Genomic DNA, 23661 nt, shown 5'->3' with positions numbered 1-23661 from the left:
CCTCAACCTATGAATGCAGCTCAGAATAAACCACCATAGCCCTGGAACAGGACTAAAAAAAATTGCTTAAACACAAAAGGGATTCTGTTTATCAGTCAGACTGTCAGCTAAATATGTTTCAGACAGAAGGAAGGAATCTTTGGGTTTGAAGTGGAAATTCCCACTGGAACTTGTGGGTTCCAGTCAAACCAGTGGCTGCCCAAATAAGAAATATGATTTCTCTTCTAGAGATTTCTATTTGTTTGCCTAAGAGGTGTCCTAGTGCTTTTGGACATATGTGGGCATAGCTCAGATTCAGCTCAGAAGCCATCACTCTGCTTCCCAGACAGAAATCTTACTCTGTGCCATTGTGGGCAATAATGTGTTCCTAGAAAAATAACTTTACATGTGACTGTGCTGTAAAGTAATTTGTTTGCTTAAACCCAGTTTGCCAGCAGTTCAGATAGTCCAGCAGCATGAACTCCATGAACTCAATGATCCATAGTGCATATCCATTACTTCATCTTCTCAAACTGTTACAAGCTTTATCACTGATGTTCTATGTTCTTACTTTTCTTTCAAGTCTCTGATAAAAATTTTAGATGGCATAAGGCCAAGAATAAAAACCTTCAGGACCTTTTTGGAAACACATCTGCTTAATAATTATTGCCCATTTACAGTTATATTTTAGACATGCCAGATAGCTAAGTTTTCATACCCTTAATATATGGCATGTCAATTTTGCATCACACTAGATAATTAATTGAAATGCCAGACAGCAGCAAGATAAATACCTTAGTCTGCTTCATCAACTCTCTTACCTTTATCAACCACATTTCAGTCAAATTAAGACCAAGCAACAAATCGCTGGTCTCTACCTTTTGTTCACTGAGTATTTGTTTCCTGTACATGCTGACCATATAAAATGTTTGTTGTTGTCATTAGGAGAGAAAGGTTTTGAGTGGCTTTCAGGATCAAACCACATGAAAATGTGTCTGCTTGTCTATCTGAAATATCTTTATATAAATGTAAGCATTGATGGAAAACTAATGCTGAGAAAAAAAGGCTATATGTTTAACTAGAAGTGTGAAGCGTTGCTGATTAATATTTCCTAAAAGGAGTTGTGTAGTAATAAAACACTTATTCTAATAGTCAAACTTCTTGGTAGTCTCCTGGACACGTAAAGTTTTCATGTCTTCTGTTCCCTGAGGGAATGTATGTCACAGGGAAACGCATTCCAGCTGGAAAGTCTATCTTTTAGGGTTTAGTTGGTGGTGAAAAGATGATTTTATAGGAAGATGTAATCATAGTCTGTGTGGTGAAGTAGAAGAGTACAAGCTTCCCTGGTACATGATATACATTATGGATACCTAACTTACCACATAAAACCAGCTTCCAGAGAAATTAATATGCAACACAAATAGATTTAGCAACAGATTGCTACGCCACTTGATACTTGACCCTTTGAGAAGGTGCCAGAGAGTCTGAGCTAGGAAAAATCTCCAGAAGCAGCTTTAACTGCTTTCTTTTGGACCCCCTTTTTACAGACTCTCACAGTCCGTAAAGGTCTGTACAAGACAAAGACAGTCTGCTGGACATGCAGTCTCAGGAAGGGTAAAGCCTGAAGCTTTCTAATTGCCCATAGGTCTGCTGAGCTTTCTCTTACAATTTGATCTCACTGTTCGTAATCCATCTTTTTCCCCACAGCGCAATGAATGCAGCCCAACCTACTGGCTAACTGCTTCATTTCATAAGTAACTGAGATATACTCAGGATTGGGATGAAAGATTTATTAAGTCAGAAGCTACTGAGAAATAGCACACTGTAAGAAAGTTAGTCTCCTGAAGTAGCCATTTGCCCTGTCAGGCTGACGTCTCTGCAAGTAAATGTAAATGGTTCTACAAGCACTGCTAGTACAAACTGCTTACAAAAATATGCTAAAGATGCACTAAATATGGGCTCTGTCCAAATGCAGTGGAAGGCAGGTAATTCAACAAGTCAATGCCAGAGACAGCAGAGAGAACACCTTAATTCAAACCTAAACACTACAATATATCAACATAGCAAGATGACTTACAGTGGACTATTACAGAGTCTCCCTAATGAATCCCTGAGAAACTTCCCTCTTGCCCCCAAAGTGATTAAAAAAAATCTTGTTTAATTGTTTAAATGTAATATTGCAATTCATGAATAAAATAGCAGCTATATCTGAAGGATGGAAGGGAAAACCAATAACGCAGGAGCAAGCAATTTGCTGCTGTTACCTGAGTGCCCCCAACAGGTCACAGCACAGATGAAGCAGATGACGTGCTAGTGGCAGGAAAAGAAGCTGCTAAGTAATGTATAGCTGCACTTCTCTGCTATATCATCTGCTCTGACAACTTTGCAGAATGTGTCGGCCAGTTCCTTGATATTTTGACAGGGCAATGATCAATTTTAACAGATTTCTCCTATCAACTGCTACTGCAACTCATATCACTGCTCACTTTTTCCTTAGTAGTTTTGTGAGCGTTTATATCCCTGGAATCTGAGCAAGCCTGAACGGGGACACTTCCCCAGCCCCCAGCCCCTCACCCATTTCCTTGCTAGCTGGGGAAGACTTATGCAAAGGAATATCCTGTTTTGGAAATCTGCAGATGCACATTGAAGATGCTTTTCAATGGTGATGTCAGCTTGTGCTAGTTTTTGCTGTGAGCTGTAACTTTAGGAGATATGAAAAGTCAGTATTAAGAGCACACAGTGTGGACAGAGATCATTTAACATTAATAGAGGTTTTGACAGATTTTGTATATAATATGTGTGTGTGACAAGGTTGATTATTTTTTATGCTTGCAATATTTGCTAGAGGAATTTTTTTTCAAGTGTGTGCTACAGAATATTAATATAAAGTCAGTCTTAAAGTAATTGATATATATTTACTCATTCAGGCAAAAGTAATGTCATGTGACAATTCTAATTAATTAGCTGAGTTTAGTGAAGGAAACTGTCAAATATGATCAACAAAATGCTTCTGAAGCATTTGTGGGTCAAGATTTTTTGATAACTACACTTGGAGAAAATATAAGCTACATCTCAATAATTCACATCAGTTAAAGAACAGAATAGATTTTCACTGAATAATTTCTCCAGTTCGTAATTACTAAAGCAGAGCTATTTTGTTAGTAATCTCAAATCTGTGTTTTCACAAGTAGACTTCCTTACAGCTCTGCTGCTTCCCGCCCAATCCCCTGGCTTCAGCTACTACTCAATGTTGAGCGATACCTACACATATCTCTCAGTTTCTTCCACTTTTCTGATTATCTGATTTCTCTCCATTTCATTTGGCTCACCTTTTGGAGCTGTCATCACCAGCGCATCATTCTCTCTCTAAAACTGAGCTACTGCATTCAACTCTTGATTCTCTTTACACTATGTAGTGAGTTGACTCTGGCTGGATGCCAGGTACCCACCAAAGCAACTCTCTCACTCCCCTCTGCAACTGGACAGAGGAGAGAAAAAAAAACAGTGAAGGATTCATGAGTTGATAGAAGAGCTGGGAGAGGTCACTTACTGATCACCATCACAGGCAAAACAAACTCAAAGTGGGGATATTACTTAAATTTATTACTAATAGGATAGAAGCAAAAGAATGAGAAATAAAATAATCTTTAAAACACCTTCTCCCCATCCTCCTTCCTTCCATGTTCTCCCTCCTCCCTCCCAGCCGTGCAAGGGAACAGGGAATGGGGGTTACAGTCAGTTGTTGTTTCTGCCATTTCTCAGGGAGAGGAGTCCTTCCCCTGCTCCCATTGGGGCCCCTCCCACGGGAGACAGTCCTTCATGGACTTGTCGGGTGTGAGTCCATCCCTCAGGCAGCAGTTCTTCCCAAACTGCTGTCCTGTGGGTCACTCCTCCATGGGGTGCAGTCCTTCGTGAATGAGCTGTACCAATGTGGGTCCCCCACAGGGGCCACAAGTCCTACCAGGGAAAAACCTGCTCCAGCGTGGGCTTCTCTCTCCACGGGCTGCAAGTCTCCAGCAGGATTCTGCTCCTTCTTGGGCCTCCCATGGGGTCACAGCCTCCTTCAGGCATCCACCTGTTCCAGCATGGGCTCCTCCATGGGCTGCAGGTGGGTCTCTGCACCCTTATGGTCCTCCATGGGCTGCAGGGGCACAGCTGCTCCACCATGGTCTGCACCACGGGCTGCAGGGGCCACAGCTCCGGTGCCTGGAGCACCTCCTGCTCCTCCTTCTGCACTGACCTTGGTGTCTACTTTGTTGTTCACATGTTCTCGCTCCGCTCTTCCCTGTCTGGAATTCTTTCTGCGCAACAACCTTCTGTTCTTAAATATGTTATCACAGAGGCAGTACTGTTGCTCCTAATTGGCTTGGCCTTGGCCAGCGGCAGGAAGTCTGTCCTGGAGCCGGCTGGCATTGGCTCCACCAGACAAGGGAAGGTTCTAGCAGCTTCTAACAGAAGCCACCCCTGTAGCCACCCCCCACTACCAAAACCCAGCCACAGGAAACCACTACACACCACTTTTTTTTTATAGCTGGAACTACAAAATAAATTTTACAGTCTTACAATTTTATATGACTACTGATATGCCTCTCTTTTCTTCCTATGTTAGAGCTGCCTTGAATGTCTCCTAACCAGTTTTTTCCCTGACTTCAAAAGTAATTGGGATCCATGTGAGTTCCTCAGTTTTGTCTCTTCTGGATTATTAGAACTTTATTCTTTTAGTTCTTGTCATAAGAAGGATATCTCTACTTTCTTACTCTTTTTTTAAGTTGCTGTCCATGCACTAGGCAAGTAAAAGTAATTTTTTTTTTTGGTTCAACAGCTAAAATAATTAAGAGAATGAAAACAGAAGGTACTTGTGATCAAAACTAATTTAAAGGATATTTTTTCTGTCAAAACCAAAAAATATGTCATTTTTAGTAGGACTTAAATTTCTCTTCCACCCAGCTTTTACTAAATTCAGAGGGAAGATTTGAACCCCAGTGTTCAGGATCTCAGGTGCATGTGGAAGTTAGGACTTCTTCCATCCCTCAGATTGCTTTGATCTGCTTTCATGGAATATGCTTGTATTCATTCTTGTGACCTGAGAACTGGAATTCTTGGGAACCGGTATCTACTGCAGTGAATCTCAGTTCCACAATTTGCAACAGCATCAACTGAAGAGATTCCTTGCATCAGTTACAGCCTTGATGGTTGTTACTTGTAGGGGGAAGAGGAATGTGGATTTGAGCTCCACAAGGGTAAGAAGTAGCTAAATGTTTAGCATTCAGTCTGTTCAGACTGATCCCTCAAATACCTGCTGGAAGACCACAAGTGATTTGTAAATACAGTGCTAAGTCCGCTTACTTCACAACATCATGTTACCTCTCATATATTCAGTTTGATTTCCAGTACAACCTGCCCCAGTGTCCTCTCTTCTGTATTTTCTATTTTCATACTCCTGTGCTTGCCCTGTGCTTGCCTTCATATCATTCTGCAAGCTGCAGTCTTTCTTTTTTTTTTTTTTTGCCCCCTTCTCTACTCCAGTTTAATTTTGTCTGTGAATTGTGGTGCATTGGTCCAGTTAGGAGTTTCTTATCGAAATATTTTCTTCAGATGACTGCCTTACTGAATTTTCCATGACTCTCCAGGCAAGCAAATTCCAGCCCTTTAGAGGTGATTCTCTTTCTGGTGTCCTTTGTGGTGCTCCTGTGGGAATAAGAAGGAGCTGATGCTCTGAACTTGGTCTTCCAATCTGAGCACTGGCCAGCAAAGGAGCCCAGTAACTCAGGAAAAATAAATTAAGGATGCTCCATGGAGAGCCATGTCAGTCCATCAGTTTTTAATCCATATTTTAGGTGACACTTCTGTAAGAATTTTTACTAGTCCAAGGGATACTAAGGGTTTTGTACTGTAAGTTGCCTAATTACATTAGGGAACTAATTCTTGGAGTTTTTGTATGTGTGTAATACGTATAAATAAAGTGCTTAGTCTACATTATGGACTAATAGCCTCCACAATCTAATTTTGAAACACACAGATGGTTATTTGATTTATAGGAGCAGTAAAAACAATCTGACTACAGAAAGTAGATTTTCTTTCCTCTGAGACTGTTATATGCAGTTAAAAGAAACAAGTAATTGAATTACATTTCAGAGATTAGAAATTTTGGCTTTACATCTACTGTTAAATTTTTGCCCAAAGTTCTCTGTGAGGCTACTATCAGCAGATGCTTTTAGGTGTGAAGAGAAAAAAGGTAAATAAAGAAAATGATACCCAAAGGGTAAAAGCAAAATTAAAGTAGCTCAAGGCATGTGTGCTGTGGCAGAGGAGTTGGGATAGATGATCTTTTAAGGTCTCTTCCAACCCAAATCATTCTATGAGTTCATGATGTTAATGCATAATTTGCAAATTAACTGACACGACAAGAAATACTTTTGTGTTCTCAAAGTGTATTTTGCGAGAGTTTTGTGCATCCAGGTGCATTTCAGTTTTGTTTTAGTATCTGAATCTCAATGTAAGTGAAAAGACTGCAATTCAGCTAAACCCATTATTCCTGTGTCAGCCCAATAATTTCATTATATTATCCTTGATTTATAACATCAACTAATTGCATTTCCACTGGTTTAAAACCCAGTACTGTTCTAAGACTTGAGGAAAACGATTCCAATCTGGAAAGTGGAGAACAAGGAATAAATGCTTACTATTATCCAGTTTCTGTGTCTGTGTCATACTATAATTTATAATCTAAAGGCCCTGACAAGTCTTCACAGGCAAAGACTGCACAAAAGAACTTCATTATATGGTCAAAATACCATAAGTAGAGCTGGAGTTTTTTCCACTTGAAATTTTATTTCCTGAAAAGTACAGACTTGGACTGACTGGGACAATTCACAAATTGTGGGGAAGATTCACAATGGAATGCAGTTTTCAGAGAAAAACCAGAATGTTTTACAACTACCTTGTTCATATACCTTTTGCTGTCTTAGCACCAGTGATTTAGAATAAATCATATTTTTGAAGTTGGTTTTTTTTCAAATAAGTATTGTAAAATATGGTTATTTGGTGAATCCAGCAACTACTTGCCTACCTGTATTTCTGAGGACCTTATTACAGTAGCACATAGATGCCTGACATGCTTTACTCAAAAGCTGCTTTCTAGCAGCAGCAGACGGCTGGTGATTTCTGTGTAATTTTATCCTGCTCATTACCATAGTATTTGATGTTCTCATGACTATTAATGGCTTTTGCCTCTTAACATTACAGTGAAAGCAGCAAGTATCATTCTTCCTCTTTACAAATGGGGAACTGATGAGAAGCATAGATTAAGTAACTTATGTGAAAGCCACAGGAAAGCTGTGCTGCTGCCAGGAATGAAATCAGGTGCCATGAATGCCAGTTCCATCAAGTTCCCCATATATTATACTTTGTGAGAGGTTTTCCTAAAAATAATTGGAGATATTTTTCTTCCTTGTAGTGTGCAAAACCATTTTGCACATGATGAGTGCATCTCTAAATGGGAGGCATATTGATAAAAATTGAGTAATAGATACTGTGAAATACTTTGAATGTACAGAAGAGTTAGATTAATCTTTTAATAACGGCTCTTTACATGTTAGATATCTAGCCTAAGTTAGTTTTCTCAGCTTCAACTTATAGCACTTCCACAAGGTGATTCATCCTACCCATCTTAGACATCATATGCAAGTCAGGACAAATTCCCTTATTGAGATCTTGTTTCTTATTCATTTGGAGCCTATATGACTTGTTTAGGTTAGATGTTTAATTTTTGAAGACCTAAAATTCTGTGAGGTGGTTCATAGTCCAAGCTGTTTAGATACCTAGACCTTGGTTTTAAGAATAGCTTATGCCAGGTGAGTTAGGATTAGAATTGTTGGAACTGAAGCAGCTATTGTGAGAGTCACCTAATTTCCGGCGTCATTATCTAGCAAGGTGTCTGGTCTCTCATTATTATTAATAGAACAGGGCACTTCAGGGCTCAGTTCTTCTCATGCTGATGTACAAATCAAAAAGAGAAAAGATGAATCACATCCTCTCTCTCCTGTTAATTATAAAAGTCTATGCAACCAGTGCAACTACAGCATCATCACTGCAGAAATCCAAACTAAATTAAATGAATCCTACTTTAGATCTCCAGTTGAGAGTCAAGCAAACCAATGGTGTAATATCCTTAAATATTTCATCAGAAGTAGATCATGGGCTCCAAAGACATTTAAGAGCTATTGAAAAATAACTTGCTTAGTGCATATTGATTACATCAGTCTGGTGTGATATGTATGGCTGTGGTATATAGGAAAAATGCCTCTAATAGCTATAATCTGTAGCTATAATATGCAAATAATTAATAATTTATTAATAAATATTTCGGTCCTTTACAAGTCTTTTATAATGCACCCTTAGTGTAAAGTGAATAATTTTGTTTCGGGCCACTGAATAAAGGATATAAATCCACATATGTTGTGTATAATTGTGTTATGGCAGCAAATGTGTATGTTCTGCTACTGTGTGTTTCAGTCCATTGCTGGGTTTTAATTTACCAAGACACAAGGAAAAAAGAAATTGGAAAATGACATCTTATGATTGTATCTGGACTTTGAAGTTAGAAAACAGGCTGGTAACTAGATAAATACATTTAGTAGGATCTTTTCTGTCTTCACACTGGACCTTTTTTTTGCTTTTATAGTGTGAAAATCACGGGTGAGAGTGCCATCCTGATTTGGCATGAGTGCTATGCTGAACTGCCATAAAATGTCTAATCTGTTGGACAGAATGCAATAGCTTTGTCCATCTTGCCAGTAGGTAAACTGGGCATTTCCTTTCTGTATCTTTCTCTAACAAGACAAATTGATTCCCATTTTACCTAACTTCCACTTTTGTGTATCCCAAAAAAAATACAGAGGAGATGGGAGGAATCTATGCCTTTTATGCTAAGTTAAGGGCTGGAAAGCATAATCTTTTTTTTAGCTGAGAATTTTAATGGAAATGCTGGCAGAATGTCAGCTACAGTGTCACTGGTGTTTGTCTTCATAATGAGAACCTGCTAACAATCCCACATCCAGCACAAAGTTCCCTCTTAACCTTCAGGTCCAGTCTGTCCCCTGAAGAAAAATTAGGTCAACAGCGAGTTTTGCACCTGTGATTACCTGTATTTCTGTTCAGGGTCATCAGAATGACTCAGAGCACTCAGCAGGTATTTAGTGCAAGGATCACAAACTGCTGAAAATTCAGAGCATCCAACATTAAATATTTATGCCATTTCTCTAGGGTCGACTATAATAATAACATAGTAAAACACCAGTTGACTTCTTGAGCCCCCACACTCAAGGAGACACATCTTGTACCTTTCTCAAAATATTATTATTTTTCCAAACCCAAGATTCTATATTCAGAATTTCTGGCTGTCATTTTCTACACTGAGTGATATTTTGAAGTCTTTTTCTCCTTTTAGATTTTGCCTTTCTTTTGAGAGGAATTTTGTTTGGATTTTTTGTTAATTAACAAAGGTGGATACTTTAAGTTTGGTAATTTGTTTTTCTGTGATGAAAGGGTTTGTGTCTATATATTATAGTCTTTTAAGAATGCTAATATCAGTTTTTAAAAAGCCAATGTAACAAGATATGTTATGGCAACATTTGGAGAAGAATCTTCTTAAATGTACCCAGAAAATAGAATTAGAGCCATCTTTGTAATTTAAAATTCTTCTTTGTATGCTATATGTAGAGATGTTGGTCCTAAAGCTTCCATTTTCCTTGTGGGATTTCTTTGGAGAGGAATGTGGATTAGAGAAATAATTTTTTGTTTGTTATCCCTCCAAAAAAAGGGAACAAGATTTTCATAAGCAGTTACGGGATAAAAGCTTGTGAAGCACTAAATACTGTTGTGAGTACTCTAACATAAAGCTCTGTTTTGTTCCTTTAGCACACCATAAAGTCTTCTCTCAGAGAAAATTCATACCTACTCTCTTCCTCTTTGGCCTTTTGGATTTTCCTGTTTTCTTTGGGACTGTTAGAACCAAATGCTTTCATTTATTTCTCTCCACAATAGACCAGACTTATAGGCAAATCTGAAGCCTGGTTTACAGTGGTTATATAGCCACTAGTGTGGAACCACACCAACACAGAACCCTAGAGTGGATGTGATTTACATGGACGCGGCATGATTTGTACTTGCTCAGCTTATCTCTGGGTGAAAGCAGGGTAAATTAGACATGGGAAAGTTATTGCCGTGGCATCAATCATTTTAGAACCGGCGTTTTTTTCAGTGAGTGTAAGCTGAGCATGTTACTTAATATGTCAGTGTCTCCATTGTTAAAATGAAGGCATTTCCATGGCTTTTTAGGGTATTAGGATGTAATTAGATGAAAAGTGTAAAAAAAACAAGGAAATTTCCAGGGGAGACCAAAATATACGTGACACTGAAATAAGTTTATATCAGAGAATTATTTTGTTTAATAATCTTATTTTGTTTAATCATCAACTTAATGATCAGCTTACTTTTAAAATAAGATTGACTAGGCAAATTTTTACAGCCCTTTAGCTCTAAAACATTACACTGTACTTCTAACTATAGATCCTTGAAGGTTTTTTTGTGTGTTCTTTTCATTCTGTATACAGTATTTATCAGTTATCTGTTGGACTAGTTTTATGATGTTTACAGTAATTTTTTTATAGTAATATAAGTGTACTGGAGGTTACTTACAGAAACAGTCTGCTGTTTTCTTGGGTTTAATATCTCACGCAATTTTCTGGTGATGAAAATGATGGCTGTGAACCAGAAAACGATGTGTATGATATGAACTGGAGTGGAGGAACACCCCGACTTAACGACACTGTGCAGTTTTACACTTTTGACAAATAACCTGAACTTAGAATGTGAGACATCAGGACAATTGACTCAATTATGGGGACTAGCGTCAAGCTCAAATTTTTTGAGTTTTTTTTTGTGTGCTGTTGGAAGTTTAACACCAGTCTGTCGCGTTGCAGTACAACCGCTACCAGCGCTATGGGGCTGAGGAATGTGTGCTGCAGATGGGAGGAGTGCTGTGTCCAACGCCCAGCTGTGGGGCCGGTTTGCTTCCTGAGCCAGGGTTGAAGAAAATTGTGTGTGAACCAGGCAATGGAATAGGCTGTGGGGTAAGAATGTATATTTTCCTTCTAGCTGTGTGGGAAATAATTGATACTGTACAATGCTAAGGTAAGGGGGGAAATGTGGTTGGTATTTCTTCTTTTCCATCAATGACTCTAAATTGCTCTTGATACCAGAGTGGGATACTGTAACTCAATAAACAATTTAAATATAGCACTATGGCTTAGGAATGATGACTTCATAATGTAGAATATGTCCATTCCATAAGTCTTTGCTTTATTTGGTTTAAAAAGTTGCTGAGTAGTTACAGTAAGAAATTGAACTGTAAAAATGAAAATCCAAATGCACTTTGACTTTCTTCTCCTAGCACTCAGTAAAATTGAACAGGATCTTGAGCAACCATTCATTATCATATTAATATTTTCTTTATAGAGAAAGAAAAGAGAGAGATAGAATAGCCAGTTTGTGACACTGAAGTGACATTGCTTGTGCGTGTTAAGATATGTGATGAAAAAAATATAAAAATATTCTTTTTTACTCATAAAAGTTACTTTTAAGCAAGGAGAATGCACAACTGATGGTGGATTTATGGAAATTAAAATCAGATGACACTTGACAATGTTTTTGCTAAGAGATCAGATCATAGGGACTGGTGACTTTTTGGCAGTAGAAATAGCAAGTACTTTACAAGAATCAAGCTCCGGGGGAAACAGATATACATAGAGATAAATCTATATATAAAAGAACCTATTAAATGTTAGGTCAGAGTGACTAACTGATGGTTGTACTATGTGACTCTTTCTGTGGTTGGCACTACTGCTAAATTCCATGAAGACTATGAGAGAAGAGAAAACATCTATATTTGAAAAAATATTATGATGCCCTTTCTCTTGTCTTTCTTGTGGAAAATGCACTTTTTATTGCAGTTTTGATATTGTTCAAACTAATACCACGGAAGAATAGTAGTTTGCTGAACTAGGAAGTCACAATAACTTCTCTTCGTCGGGTAGGTTAGCATCTGTCAACCTTGGTAAAACTTCCTCTCTACCCATGCAGTGGTGCATGTAAAACAGAGTACTAACCAAATTCACTGAGCAGACATGGGGCTATAAACTGAAGCAGAATCTGGAAAAGTAATAAGAAACAAGACTGAATAAACAAAAAGGAATGCCTCTGAATTCACTATTAGGGATTGGTTAAAAAAGATAAAATCACAAATAAGTTTTATTCTGCTCCCCGCCTTAAGTGATGAAAGTCATACTGTGTTTTGCAGCTTCATTCATCATCATTCTGAATCTTCAAATGCCCTGTAAATAAAGTGTACATAGCATAAAGGATTGATATATTGCCTAGTTTAGCAAACTGCTCTGTTTCCTTTTGCAGATTCTGTGCTGTGCTTGCTAGTGATCAGATCTGCAGCCTTGAGTTTAACTTCACCCTTTGTTTTGAATTATGTGACATCTTGAACATTATGGGGTACAATTCACTGAGGCTGAAATGAGAAGCAGGAAGTTGGTCTGTAAGCCAAATTTTGGTAAGATTAAGGCACTTCCTCAGAATCTGTAATGGAACAGGGTGAAAATATGTGCCTTTGAATCTTTCTTTGTACCCTGATAAATGATAACCTCAAGGAAGTTTTGTCACAGAAGACTTGTTGTGGTGTGGGTCCTAGCACTGAAGTAAGCTGCTGTTGAGAGAGCTGGCTGAAGGTAAAGATCCACCTGCAAGCACACTAAGACAGTTAGGAAAGCTCTTTATTTTTACTCTGTTTTATGTAGTCACTTTGAGTGTTTTCTATTATTAAACTGTGATGTCGTTTTTCCCAGATAAAACCTGGCCTTTTTTAGTGTGAAGGCCTTCTAAAAATTTTTATGGAATCCAGAAACATCCATTTCTGAGCTCAGCATTCCCTCGTGAGTTTACAGAATGATTTACAAGCTCAAACAAAGGCACAAGATGAAGAACACCCCTATTGTCCATTCAAATAAAAATTGCAAAAGATGTCTTGCGATACTCACCTGTACAGCCTTAGATTACAGATACATTCCTTGTTGAAGCCAGTAAACAAAGAAATAAGGAAGGTAATGTGAACCTGAAGATTCTCTGTGAATATCTGTGTCATTCTCTAAGCTGTATTTTGGTTATATAGAGTTATCTTTTGTAGTATTTGAACCTCTGTCTTTGTGTAAAGTTCATGTTACTAACAACAGAAGTTACACCTAACATCAACAGTCTGTGATTCACCCAAAAGCCCTTGTAGAGAAATATTTGCTTACTGCACAGAACAAATTGATTGTTCAGGTCTGAATTGTCATATAATGGTAGCTAACAATTGTCAAGTAGATGAGGATTTTGATTAGCCGGTGAGATGATTCAAGGGAAGGAGGAGGTTTTCAGCAGCAAGTCAAGACAGTAAATGAAGAGGGTTTTCAGCAACCATTTTAGAAAAGGAGAGGCTGAAGAAACCAAATAGAGAATAAACTGGGCACCAGGGACTGAAGCAAAATAAATAAATATTGCGTTAGTCAGAGACACAACTGTGGGAGGCAGACCCAAACATGTAAGGACTATGACCAAATCCCCATATGTACCCTCTGCAGTCAGGCACTGCTATCTATTCAGGCTTTCAGGCAAAAAATAGAACAAAAAGAGAGATATAACTTGACTGAAAAATAGCATGCAGGTATCTTTTCAATGGTTATGAATAGTCCTCACTTATAGCCATGTTGTGGTACCACTGACTGACCTCACTCTTGTCTAGTCTTTCATATTTTTTATCATTAGCCATAAACATATTAATTTATTTACTAAGGTGTTACCATTATACACAGTTCTACCTTCATTACTATGCATCAGACCTATGTTACTAACTTCTATTGCTCAGCTATAAAATTTGGACATATTTAATACTAGAAAACAGCAACAAAGCATAGAAGACAGTACATATGGTACCAGCTGGACTGGGTACAGGAAAAGCTGTGGTAAACAAGACATACAAAAGCTCTATGAATAAAACATTTTTGTCTTGTTTTATATTATACTACCATATTATTTACTACATATTAAAGAACTTTGGAGTTAAAACCAAATTAGAATAGATCTTCAAAAGGGACTATACTACTTGTTTACTAAGAAGTCTGCCTTGGTTTCTCTACATACAGTTCAGCTGCCTTGCAAAACGTTCCCTAGCAGTATCTTTCAGTGGGATGATAACTGGCTAATGTGAAACTTCATCCCCTGCATCCCACCTTTTGCTCCACAACAGCATAAATTTTTTGCAGCGTGCAATATCAGTTGACCTATCTCTTGGAGTGGGGTGAGATGGGAGATTATGGATAGTGGAGACAGAGCCTGTGTTGGTCTTTTCCCTTTGAGCTTATTCATTCCTAGCATGAGCAAGAAGAAGAATGTATTTCCAGAGATTGTCTGTTGTTTGATAATCCCTTGCTAGGGGACCTGACTCTTGAGAGCACGCTAAGCTATACTAAGGTCTGGGGGGCATTTTAAATGGTTTTAGGAATAAGCTGCCATAATTGATGTTTTTGTCATTTTTCATTCAGATCCCCTAATCTGAAGCTCCAGTCTGTGAGTACTCAAACTCAGTGTATTAAAAGTAAATTTTATAGCCTTGCAAAGGGAGCACAAAATCTGGGGTTATTTCACCTCCTTTATGCTGTATTTACTGTTCTGTAAGCATAGTGCATTGAAGAACATCAAGATTTCACTAAAGATGTGTTCCCTTCTAAGACAGGTGAAATTTTAAGGCTGCCGACTACAAGAGGTCCCTGAAAAATGAATAAATACTACATCTTGCTTAGAAATAGAATTCCTAGGTTGTTTTATTGCATAAAACAAAATCCCTAAGGCAATTTCACTCTACCCAGCAATTTTTTCTCATTGATTTCTTCTTGCATTCTTCTTCTATGGCTAAGGAAGCACATGTCAAAAGCAATTGCAGCATATTTGTAGGATTAATAATTGTCCACCTTTTCAGAAAGCATAATAGAATAGAGGACACTCTAAAATAGTTACGTGAGAAGTGCAATATATATTCCTGTTGTTTGCAAAGTTCTTTTTTGTGATTCATCATCTCCTATTCATGCACTTCCTAGCATGCAAGTTTCATCTTCAGCAGTGTCTTTGTTAAGCCCAGTAATATGCATGTAGGCCAATCCTGAATAATTAGGGAAAATCTTTTGTTTTGAGGAGACAAATATGAATTATAAAAATTCCAAGCAACAAGTTCCTAACCACTTAATTCTGATAAATGCAGATGATGATTTTGTCAGTTGTGTTCATCCTTCTAAACTTCTGTAGCAGTTTTGTTTAATTTAGGATTTTACATCTCAGTTGGAGTGGTATGTGAATGCACCTATACTACCCCTGGAATCTGAACTAGCTTGCAAATACGGTTTCAGAACTGTTTCATATTTATGAAAATGCATAAAAGTTTGTACGAGTACCCTACACTAGAAATGAAAAGCAGTTTCCACATCTGGTAGTTATGTCTTTTATTGTGAAGTTCATTTTTAATGCAATGCATTGTCATCACCAGCATGGACTTTCTTCCTGCAATTTCTATCCCTCAAGTCTGATTTTATAATGTTATTCCATATATATTACCTGATCAAAATGTTTGAAAGTCTGGCTAACCTCATTTTATTTTATTTTCTAACAAAGATGTAGGTATAAATGTTTGGTTCAGGACATGTACTTTTTTTCTTCATCAGTAGTACCAGAAGAATCTTTAATGTATTTAAAGAGAAAACAGGCAACACTTAAAATACCTGGAGATACAAAGATAGTCGACTAGTGGTAATTCAAGACAATCTTTGAAGATACTTGCACTGAAAAAAGCCTTTTAAATTTTATAATCAGATGGATAAAACATCGTGGATGAAGAAGGGCTGTGTGCACAATGATCTCAATTTTTCTCCCAGTTTTAAGATTGGAATGAAAGTTGAAGCAGAAGCAGAAATAAGAGGTTCCAAGGTTTTGAAAAACAGAGGAATAATTCAGAAAAGAGGAGACCTTGAGACCTTTGTGTCATTTGCGAAGCACTAAAATGGAAATAGGAGATTGCTGCTATCTAGTACCCGTAGCAAAATTGAAGGGTTACTCTTTGTTATTACATTTCAGGTATCTGTCCTTGTTCCATATGTCATTAAATTTTTGCTTTTAAGAGAATTCACCAGAAAGGTATCGCCGTGGATAAGGTAATAGCTGAAGATATTGCTGCAATTAAGAAATCCACTCACAGCAGGAGTGTTTCATAACATTGTATAGGAAGTTTTTTCAAGGGGAATGAAAATGAGACAGACATTTTCTGTTATGGCTAAAAGCTGAGCTGCTAGCATTGCGCCACGAGCTCTAAGCAGTAATCATGTATTGCTTTCTTCTATTGAGTGGGCACTCTAGGCTTTAGAAAGTGGAATTCCATCTTGTTGACACATTATGCTTCAGTAGCTAAGCAAGTTGTTTCATTGCTAAAATATGACAGACTTTCTCAGGCTGACCAAAATTCATTTTGGATTTGTAGGGGTTTTTTTCTGGTACTGTTTTACATGGGCTAAAATAAACTGTAAAAGCATGGTGCTTTTTAAGATGTAGCGTAATGTTGATGTTTTAATAAAGTGTTTACCCCAGAATTCCAGTGTACAATTAACAAGTTATGTATTGCAGTCAAGGTGCATTATTTCTATTGCCCATATCTTGCACTGCTGCAATTCATTGATCTCGTGACTGATATGAAATTCAGCTGTCAGCACGGAGCGGATAAAGCAATCTAGAGAATGTTTCCACTTTTAATAATATGGATCATGTTAGTTCATAGGACTAGCAAAAGCAAAATAAATGCTTCTTATACAGAGAATGAATCAATTACTTGCACTTGGTTCAATAGTAGAAGAATAACTGCTATTTCCTTTACATCCCAAATCGTGGAGAACTAGCTAGAAAATACTGTTAGAAAACATGTGATTCTCTTCCACTCTAATGGAACTAAAACTGAAACTTCATTAGTTTTGTCTTGCTAGATGTCTAGAGTATTATGGGATGACTCATATCCTGTGATCAAATTCTGTATCCTTTGCTTTTACCTGACTTAACTATCGTGCAGGCATTTGGAAAATGGCTGTTGTACATACACATTACAAATTGAATGTGCAGTGTCTTCAGTGGTTTTGCTTGATTTATTATTCTGTGACCTACCTAGTAGTTCACCATTTAAAATCTGTCATATGTGTTCTGAGACAGGAGCAAGGAAGTAGAGAGAAAACGTAGTTACCCAGTAAAGGAATGGAGCCTGCTGGTCTCTGTAATCTAGCATGAGAACACAGATAGAAGAATAATTTTGTATTTGAGTCAGAGAAATTGTAGTAGAGAAAAGTAGGATAAAATCAAGTTCTTGCTTGTAAAGATAAGTCAAAACTGGACACACAGACCTAGGAACTAGAGAGGATAAAACTGGTCTCTGTGAATGTAAACCAGCTCAGATTGGGATTTTTAAACAAATGTTTTGCAGTAGATAAATGGTTCCAGTTTTACCAATTTGTCTTAAATAGGAATGAGCTAAAGTTGCAAGCATTTTAAATTAATTAATTAAATTAATTAAAGTAATCGAGGACTGAGATAAAATACTGGGTGGGTTTAAAATCATATCAGTAGTTGATTTTATGAGTCTAACTAAGTCTTAGTCCTTGTAAACTGCTAAGTCACCTTGAAGGGTGCTAGGGATTTTCATTTTAGAGATACCAAACACTCGACTTTGGCACTCATTCAGTATGCAGATTGCAGAGCCAAAGGCTCCTGGGCTTCAAATTTCTTTACCTGTGGAAAAAGAGCAACAACATTTTACAGTAGATGCAATGCAAAAATATGCATAATTTAAAATATCCACAGCTTACTGTATATTGATTTTAGCAATGTAGAAAAACAGCTCCAAAAAAAAAATATACCTTCTTTGGAGAGATTCCTGTTTGTAAGTAGCCAATGAGTATATCAAACTCTGATGCTTAGGCCAGGATTAAGTTGATCACCAAATTTGAAGGAGAGTCAAAATTTTCTCTCAGGGCTTATTGCTAGAGACTTGATATTCTATGCCAGAGTTGGTGGATGAGCTACATACCATCTCCAGGAATTTGGGGAGCATTTCTCACCTAGAAACTCCTTGTTGTTGCAAGAGCCTCAGGCTTTGATGACATCTTTGTCTATTTTGGTCTGTACCTGTGGCACACTACAGTTTAGTCTCTTGACGACTGAAGTGCTCTTGTCTAATTAAAATAATTGGGCTCCACGTAGCAGTATCTGGGTGATATTTAATGGCTTATGATGCTCAGGAGACTATATTAGATGAACTCATGATTCTATCAAGTCTTTAATATAATGGAAGTTTACATCTGAAGAGGACTTGAACTACTTTTTTATTACTACTCCTCTTCTCTTCAACAAAGTACCTAGAAGTATGTCTGAGAGTCAGGGGACAATGTATATCATGTGACCTATCAGGAAAGATATGGGGTACAAAAATCAGAGAGAAGGAAAAATAAACTGTTTACAGGAATCACCAGTTAATTCTACATGTCTGGAAAACAGAGCTCTGTCTTCTGACTTCATATCTCACTTACACACATGGTAAGATTATTCTCCCTGTTGATAGTATAAACACTTTTCACATGATGGAAAAGTGTAGCCATTTTAAATCAACCTGTATTTCCTTTAGCTAATAGATTAAAAAGTCTTGGTTATAGCAGCCTACCTGTCCCGGACCACAAGAGGTGCCTGAGCTTTCTTGCTTATGCAGTTTGTTATACTGATGGTAGTTTTCTAATCAATAAGATGAATACAAATGAATTTGTAAATTAGCAGAACTAGGTGTTAGTGAAAGATTTGGTATGAATAAACAGATCTATCACTGAGTAACTGGAGAAGGAACAATAATGCAATCAGAACAGGATGTGCTGCTTGAGAATGACAGCCACCGAGGGCAGCATTCTAATTGCATAAGAGGCTTATTTGAGCAATCTAAAAACTTTCTGTATTTGAGCAGGAAACTGAAACATGGGCTGAATGCAGGAAATCACTCATAAATGAAAAGAAAAGTAAATGTGAATCAAAGTAAGCTTATTTATTGCCTTTCATATGACATTTCATATGAAGGCCTCCTGAGGCACTTTGGATTGTATTATTACAGTATTGCAAAATGCAAAAGGTACTTAATCAATGAGAAACGATGGAGTAAAAAGATAGGACCAGAACAATAAGACTTTAGATTAGAATGAATCTATTGACTGGCATTCGTAGGTTAGCCAGGAAAAAAATTCGAAGTTCTGAATGCTAAAGAAAAATTATCCTTATTATGTGTCTGGTATAATTCTAACCTGTAACCCAACTCACAGGAGTCATAAAATGAGCAGCTCACATAGATCCCAGAAAATGCATTTCTTTCTACAGTTTTTGTGGCACTTGTAGTCTTTGTGTTGTTTGATGTCAGAGTAAAAAAGTGTAATAGAGATTTGGGGTTTAAGTCTATTCTGTGTAAGTACAAATATGAAAAACAGTAATTTGTGTCAGTTTGGAATTTACAAGTAATGACACGTTTTTACTAAAAGGAGTATCTCCAATTAAAAATGTTTGCAAGTTTTTATGTTTCTTCATTAAGTGATCAAAGAAATGGTCGAAGAGTGCCTTTCTCAGCTACACCTTGACTCTCTGAAATGCATAAAATCTCTGTTGTTCAACCATGCTCTTGGTTCATGCTTTCAAGACTACACCTTTTTTCATGTGGAGGGCATAAAATGATTATTTTTTGAGACTATGAAACTCTTTGGGATGAAAAAAAGGAATGGCACAAAATGTAGAGTACAAACATACAATAGGGAGGGACCATAGAAACGCTAGGGGTAGTGTGCATTGGCAGTTACCTGAGGAATATCTTTTCTGTGAAGACAAACAAGATATTGTCTAAAGCTTCCCAGTGCTCCTCTTGGGTTTACAGCTACATAAAATTTCTTATTGGGCCTTTAAGAAAAAGCTCCTTCAGATATATTACAATTACAATTACAATACTATGTCTGTGGAATGAAGCTTATCTTTTCACCAGTACAAGAGAAATGTTTATTTTTCATTGCACATGTTGCATTACTTCTATATACTATATAGAGCCCAGATTGACTGGATAATCTATAATGCATCTGTTTGGGCTACACTCCTTGAAGAGTGGGAGGAAATTGGCATTAAAAATATTTAAAGTATAACTAAATGTAGTTCTTGTACAGAAAATGAACAGCTTTTTAAAATAATGTTAAGTAGAACAGAGTTATTCTGGGTTCAACTTTCCTCATCACTAGTATTTCAGTAAGTTATTTAATAATGATGTCACATGCAGAACTTTATTATTTCAAAACCATTTCAAAGAGATAGCAAAGTCACCATTTCACAATCAAAGCTGATTTTGAAGTGCTGAAACAAAGCTGATTTTCAATTATCAGAGCAAAAAAAAAGCGTCTAAAAACTGTCTTGATTGCTGCAAGACTGCTGTCTTTTCATGTTGAATAACTCCAAACAAATTGATGATGCTTATGAAGCTTCAAACAAAAATCCACTTCTAACAAAGCTTAAGCATAAAAAACACTCAGCCTGAAAGAGAATATCTGGGAAAAGTTATAGGCTTATGAAAGTGAGTTTAGAATACAAGTTGCATCTTAACCTTAACAATGTCGCTAAGGTCACTAAGCTGTAATAAAGGGAGCAAAGAAAATGTTGCAAAGTCAAGGACGAACTATGAAAATAAAATAAAATGAAAATATAATGATCAAATTAAATAAAAGATATCCCTTACACGGTAATAATATTCTGAATGAAAAGCAAGGACATAGATTTGGAGAACTGTGACTAACTGTAATTTAGTGGGAAATAATAGAAAACTAGAATTCAGTGTGTGCTCATAAACCATCATGAGAGAGAAGGAAAGCAGAACTTCTGATAAGGATAATATATCTGTGAGTGGAGGCCTTGACTAGGGGCACAAAATCATGGGTGGATAATCAAGTCTCAGTTAACTCCAATTTATCCCTTTATTTCTCAAAAATTAAATAATTCATGCCATTCAATTTTGGTTTTTTTTTTTTTCAAAAGCTCTCATGTTAAATTGGCTGACAATCACGATCATGATAGCAAATTTATTCCACTGACACTTAAAAGATGTAAGTGAAGAGATAAAGAGTGAAGTTTAAAGGTAGTGGTGGCTCACTTGTTCCACTAAATGAGCAGTAAAATAGGCTGCTAAAACTAGGTGTTGTTTCCATTAAGAAATATCAAATAGCATTAGCATGTTTTGTACTTATCTATGTCATGTTTATGTCAGTGAAAATGCACACATATGTAAAGTCAAGTAATAATATTTATAAGTCTCTTATACCTGAAATAGTTATATTTAAAAAGATTGACTTTTAGACCACCAATCTAAAGCCAGTATTTAATATTAAATATAGCCTACAAATAAAAAATAGGCATGGGACATGTTCCACAACATTATCATATATAAAGAAAGCTCGACAAGACTTTGTTTTCTGCTTACTTTTCCTTTCAAACTGAAATGAGTGTAAATGGTATTCCCTTATTTTTTGTAGGGAACCTCTTGTATGTCTCTTAAATGTGCTTTTTGAAATTCCTTAATCTTTGTGGTAAGTATGCTTATGTCAAAATCTGATTGAGCAGCATCAAATTCTGGGGAAAAAAAAAAATTAGTTGAATATACCTGTTGGTGGCATAGTCTTTCAGTGACATTTGACCTAAATCAGAAAACTGAAATCTTAAAAGCTGCCAGGAGATCAAAAATAAAATCCACAAGTTCCCACAAGAAATGAAGGAGAAGTAAACAGGATAATGAGGTCAACAAACCTTATGGTGAGGTCTGAGAAGACCTAGTGGGCACTTACTAATTTTCAAAACTCTCTCCGAAGCACCAGTAACTTCATTCCCTCTCTTGATTTGAAGAGCGAGAAACTACTCCTGTGTTTTGTGGGAATAGAGTGGAAGGACACAACAGGAACATTAACTTGCTTCCTGTGCTGAGAGCTGTGACTTTATGTGAGGTAGTATCACACCTCTGGTTGGTTGGTTGCTTGATCCCTAGTGAGCTGGAGCTAGAGAATAACAGCTAGTATGTGGGAAGATGAGGGGGCAGGGTGTTCTCCAGACATCCCTAGCTGCATCTGAAAAGGCATATTCTATAGGAAAACCTATGTTTTCTTAAATCCTTTGATGGGTACATCTGACATAAAGGAATAAAAGTGTAGATGAGATAATATGTGCCTTGGCTGTGCATATTCGGGATTATGGGAAATACCTGCCACATCTTTGTATAAATGAATACATAATTGGAATGCTTATAGCAACCTGATCTAATGGATGACACCCCTGCCCATGGCAGGGGGATTGGAACTAGGTGATCTTTAACATCCCTCCCAACCCTAAACATTCTGTGATATCATGAAATGTTTCTAGAAGTTGCAGTGCATGAGTGTGAAAGAAGCAGTGGGGCAACTACAAGTGTGTACAGAGTGGCTTTACAAAGATGTGTAAGCATGAAATATATAAAGAACAGTCTGGCCACATGATCATGATATTTTACACGAATACTTGGTCGTTGGAGAATTTTTACATGAATGTGCATTGATTACATACCAAATTTTGTGTTTTCAAGTATCTACATTATCATATTTTAAAATCCTTTACACTGACAGGAAGTTTTTTCTGGGCACGAATAGTTACCTAAAGTTATTCAGGAAAATGTTTTAGATTTGGAGATGGAAAAAAAATGCAGCTGCCAAAAGGTAGCATTGCTCTGAGCTAGAAACTCACCATATCCTCCTATGAGAGGAGTGACAACTGGTAATTGGTAAGTTAAATCAAAGAATAAATAAACGTGGCAATAAATGTACAATACAATAATAGCTTTTATATACTGCTGTGGTTCTCACCAGTGGTGTTTTCATAAAATGCATCACAAGCTTTCAGTGTTCGGGGAAACACATTAGTGGTTTTGAATTGTTTTTTTATAAGCCATGCAAATAGTGTTTGTCCCAGTGGGGTGTGACATTAATTATTAGCAAAAGATCTCTTACATGATTTCAGTCAACAGAGATCGAACAGTTCAATCTTTATTTTCAGAGTGTGACATATAACTATTCAAAACTGCATTAAAAAACATTTAACCCATGCAGAGTATTCCTGCTGAAGAGATGACACATGGCAGAAATAAATTGCCCTAATAACATTTGCAAATGTTTTGTGATCACAAAAATATTATCAGTGTAATTCAAATATGTTCTCCTTTGTCATGTGGCAGAAAAAAACAGTATTTAAATTCTTTCCTATGAATGTGGTCAACTCCTGAAATAAAAGTTTGAGTCTTTTAGACTAGATTTTTTTTAGAATAAGTCCCCTAGACAAAAGCAAACAAAAAATCAATCAAACAAAACATACTTCTGGAAGTGAAGCTAGAGGAAAACAGTGACTTCTGGAAAGTAGGAATAATCACTCTTGGGTAACTGATAAGAAATCAGTTCTAAGCAGAAAAAGTAAGCTGATAATTCA

General features: G+C 36.9%; 1 protein-coding gene across 1 annotated transcript in view; it reads left to right on the top strand.

Annotated features, from left to right (window-relative positions):
• Window positions 1–23661, top strand: part of PRKN (parkin RBR E3 ubiquitin protein ligase) — a 575237-nt gene that overhangs the window by 450924 nt on the left and 100652 nt on the right. The window contains exon 10 of the mRNA XM_018077346.2: window positions 10962–11111. Within this exon, the coding sequence (XP_017932835.1) occupies window positions 10962–11111 (150 nt within the window). The remainder of the gene's footprint in view (window positions 1–10961; window positions 11112–23661) is intronic.

This window comes from Manacus vitellinus, unplaced genomic scaffold (genome assembly GCF_001715985.3).
Source record: "Manacus vitellinus isolate BGI_N305 unplaced genomic scaffold, ASM171598v3 scaffold_37_pilon, whole genome shotgun sequence".
Classification (NCBI taxonomy): Eukaryota; Metazoa; Chordata; class Aves; order Passeriformes; family Pipridae; genus Manacus; species Manacus vitellinus.
The sequence above is the reverse complement of the archived record's forward strand: the minus strand, read 5'-3'. Positions and strand labels throughout refer to the sequence as shown.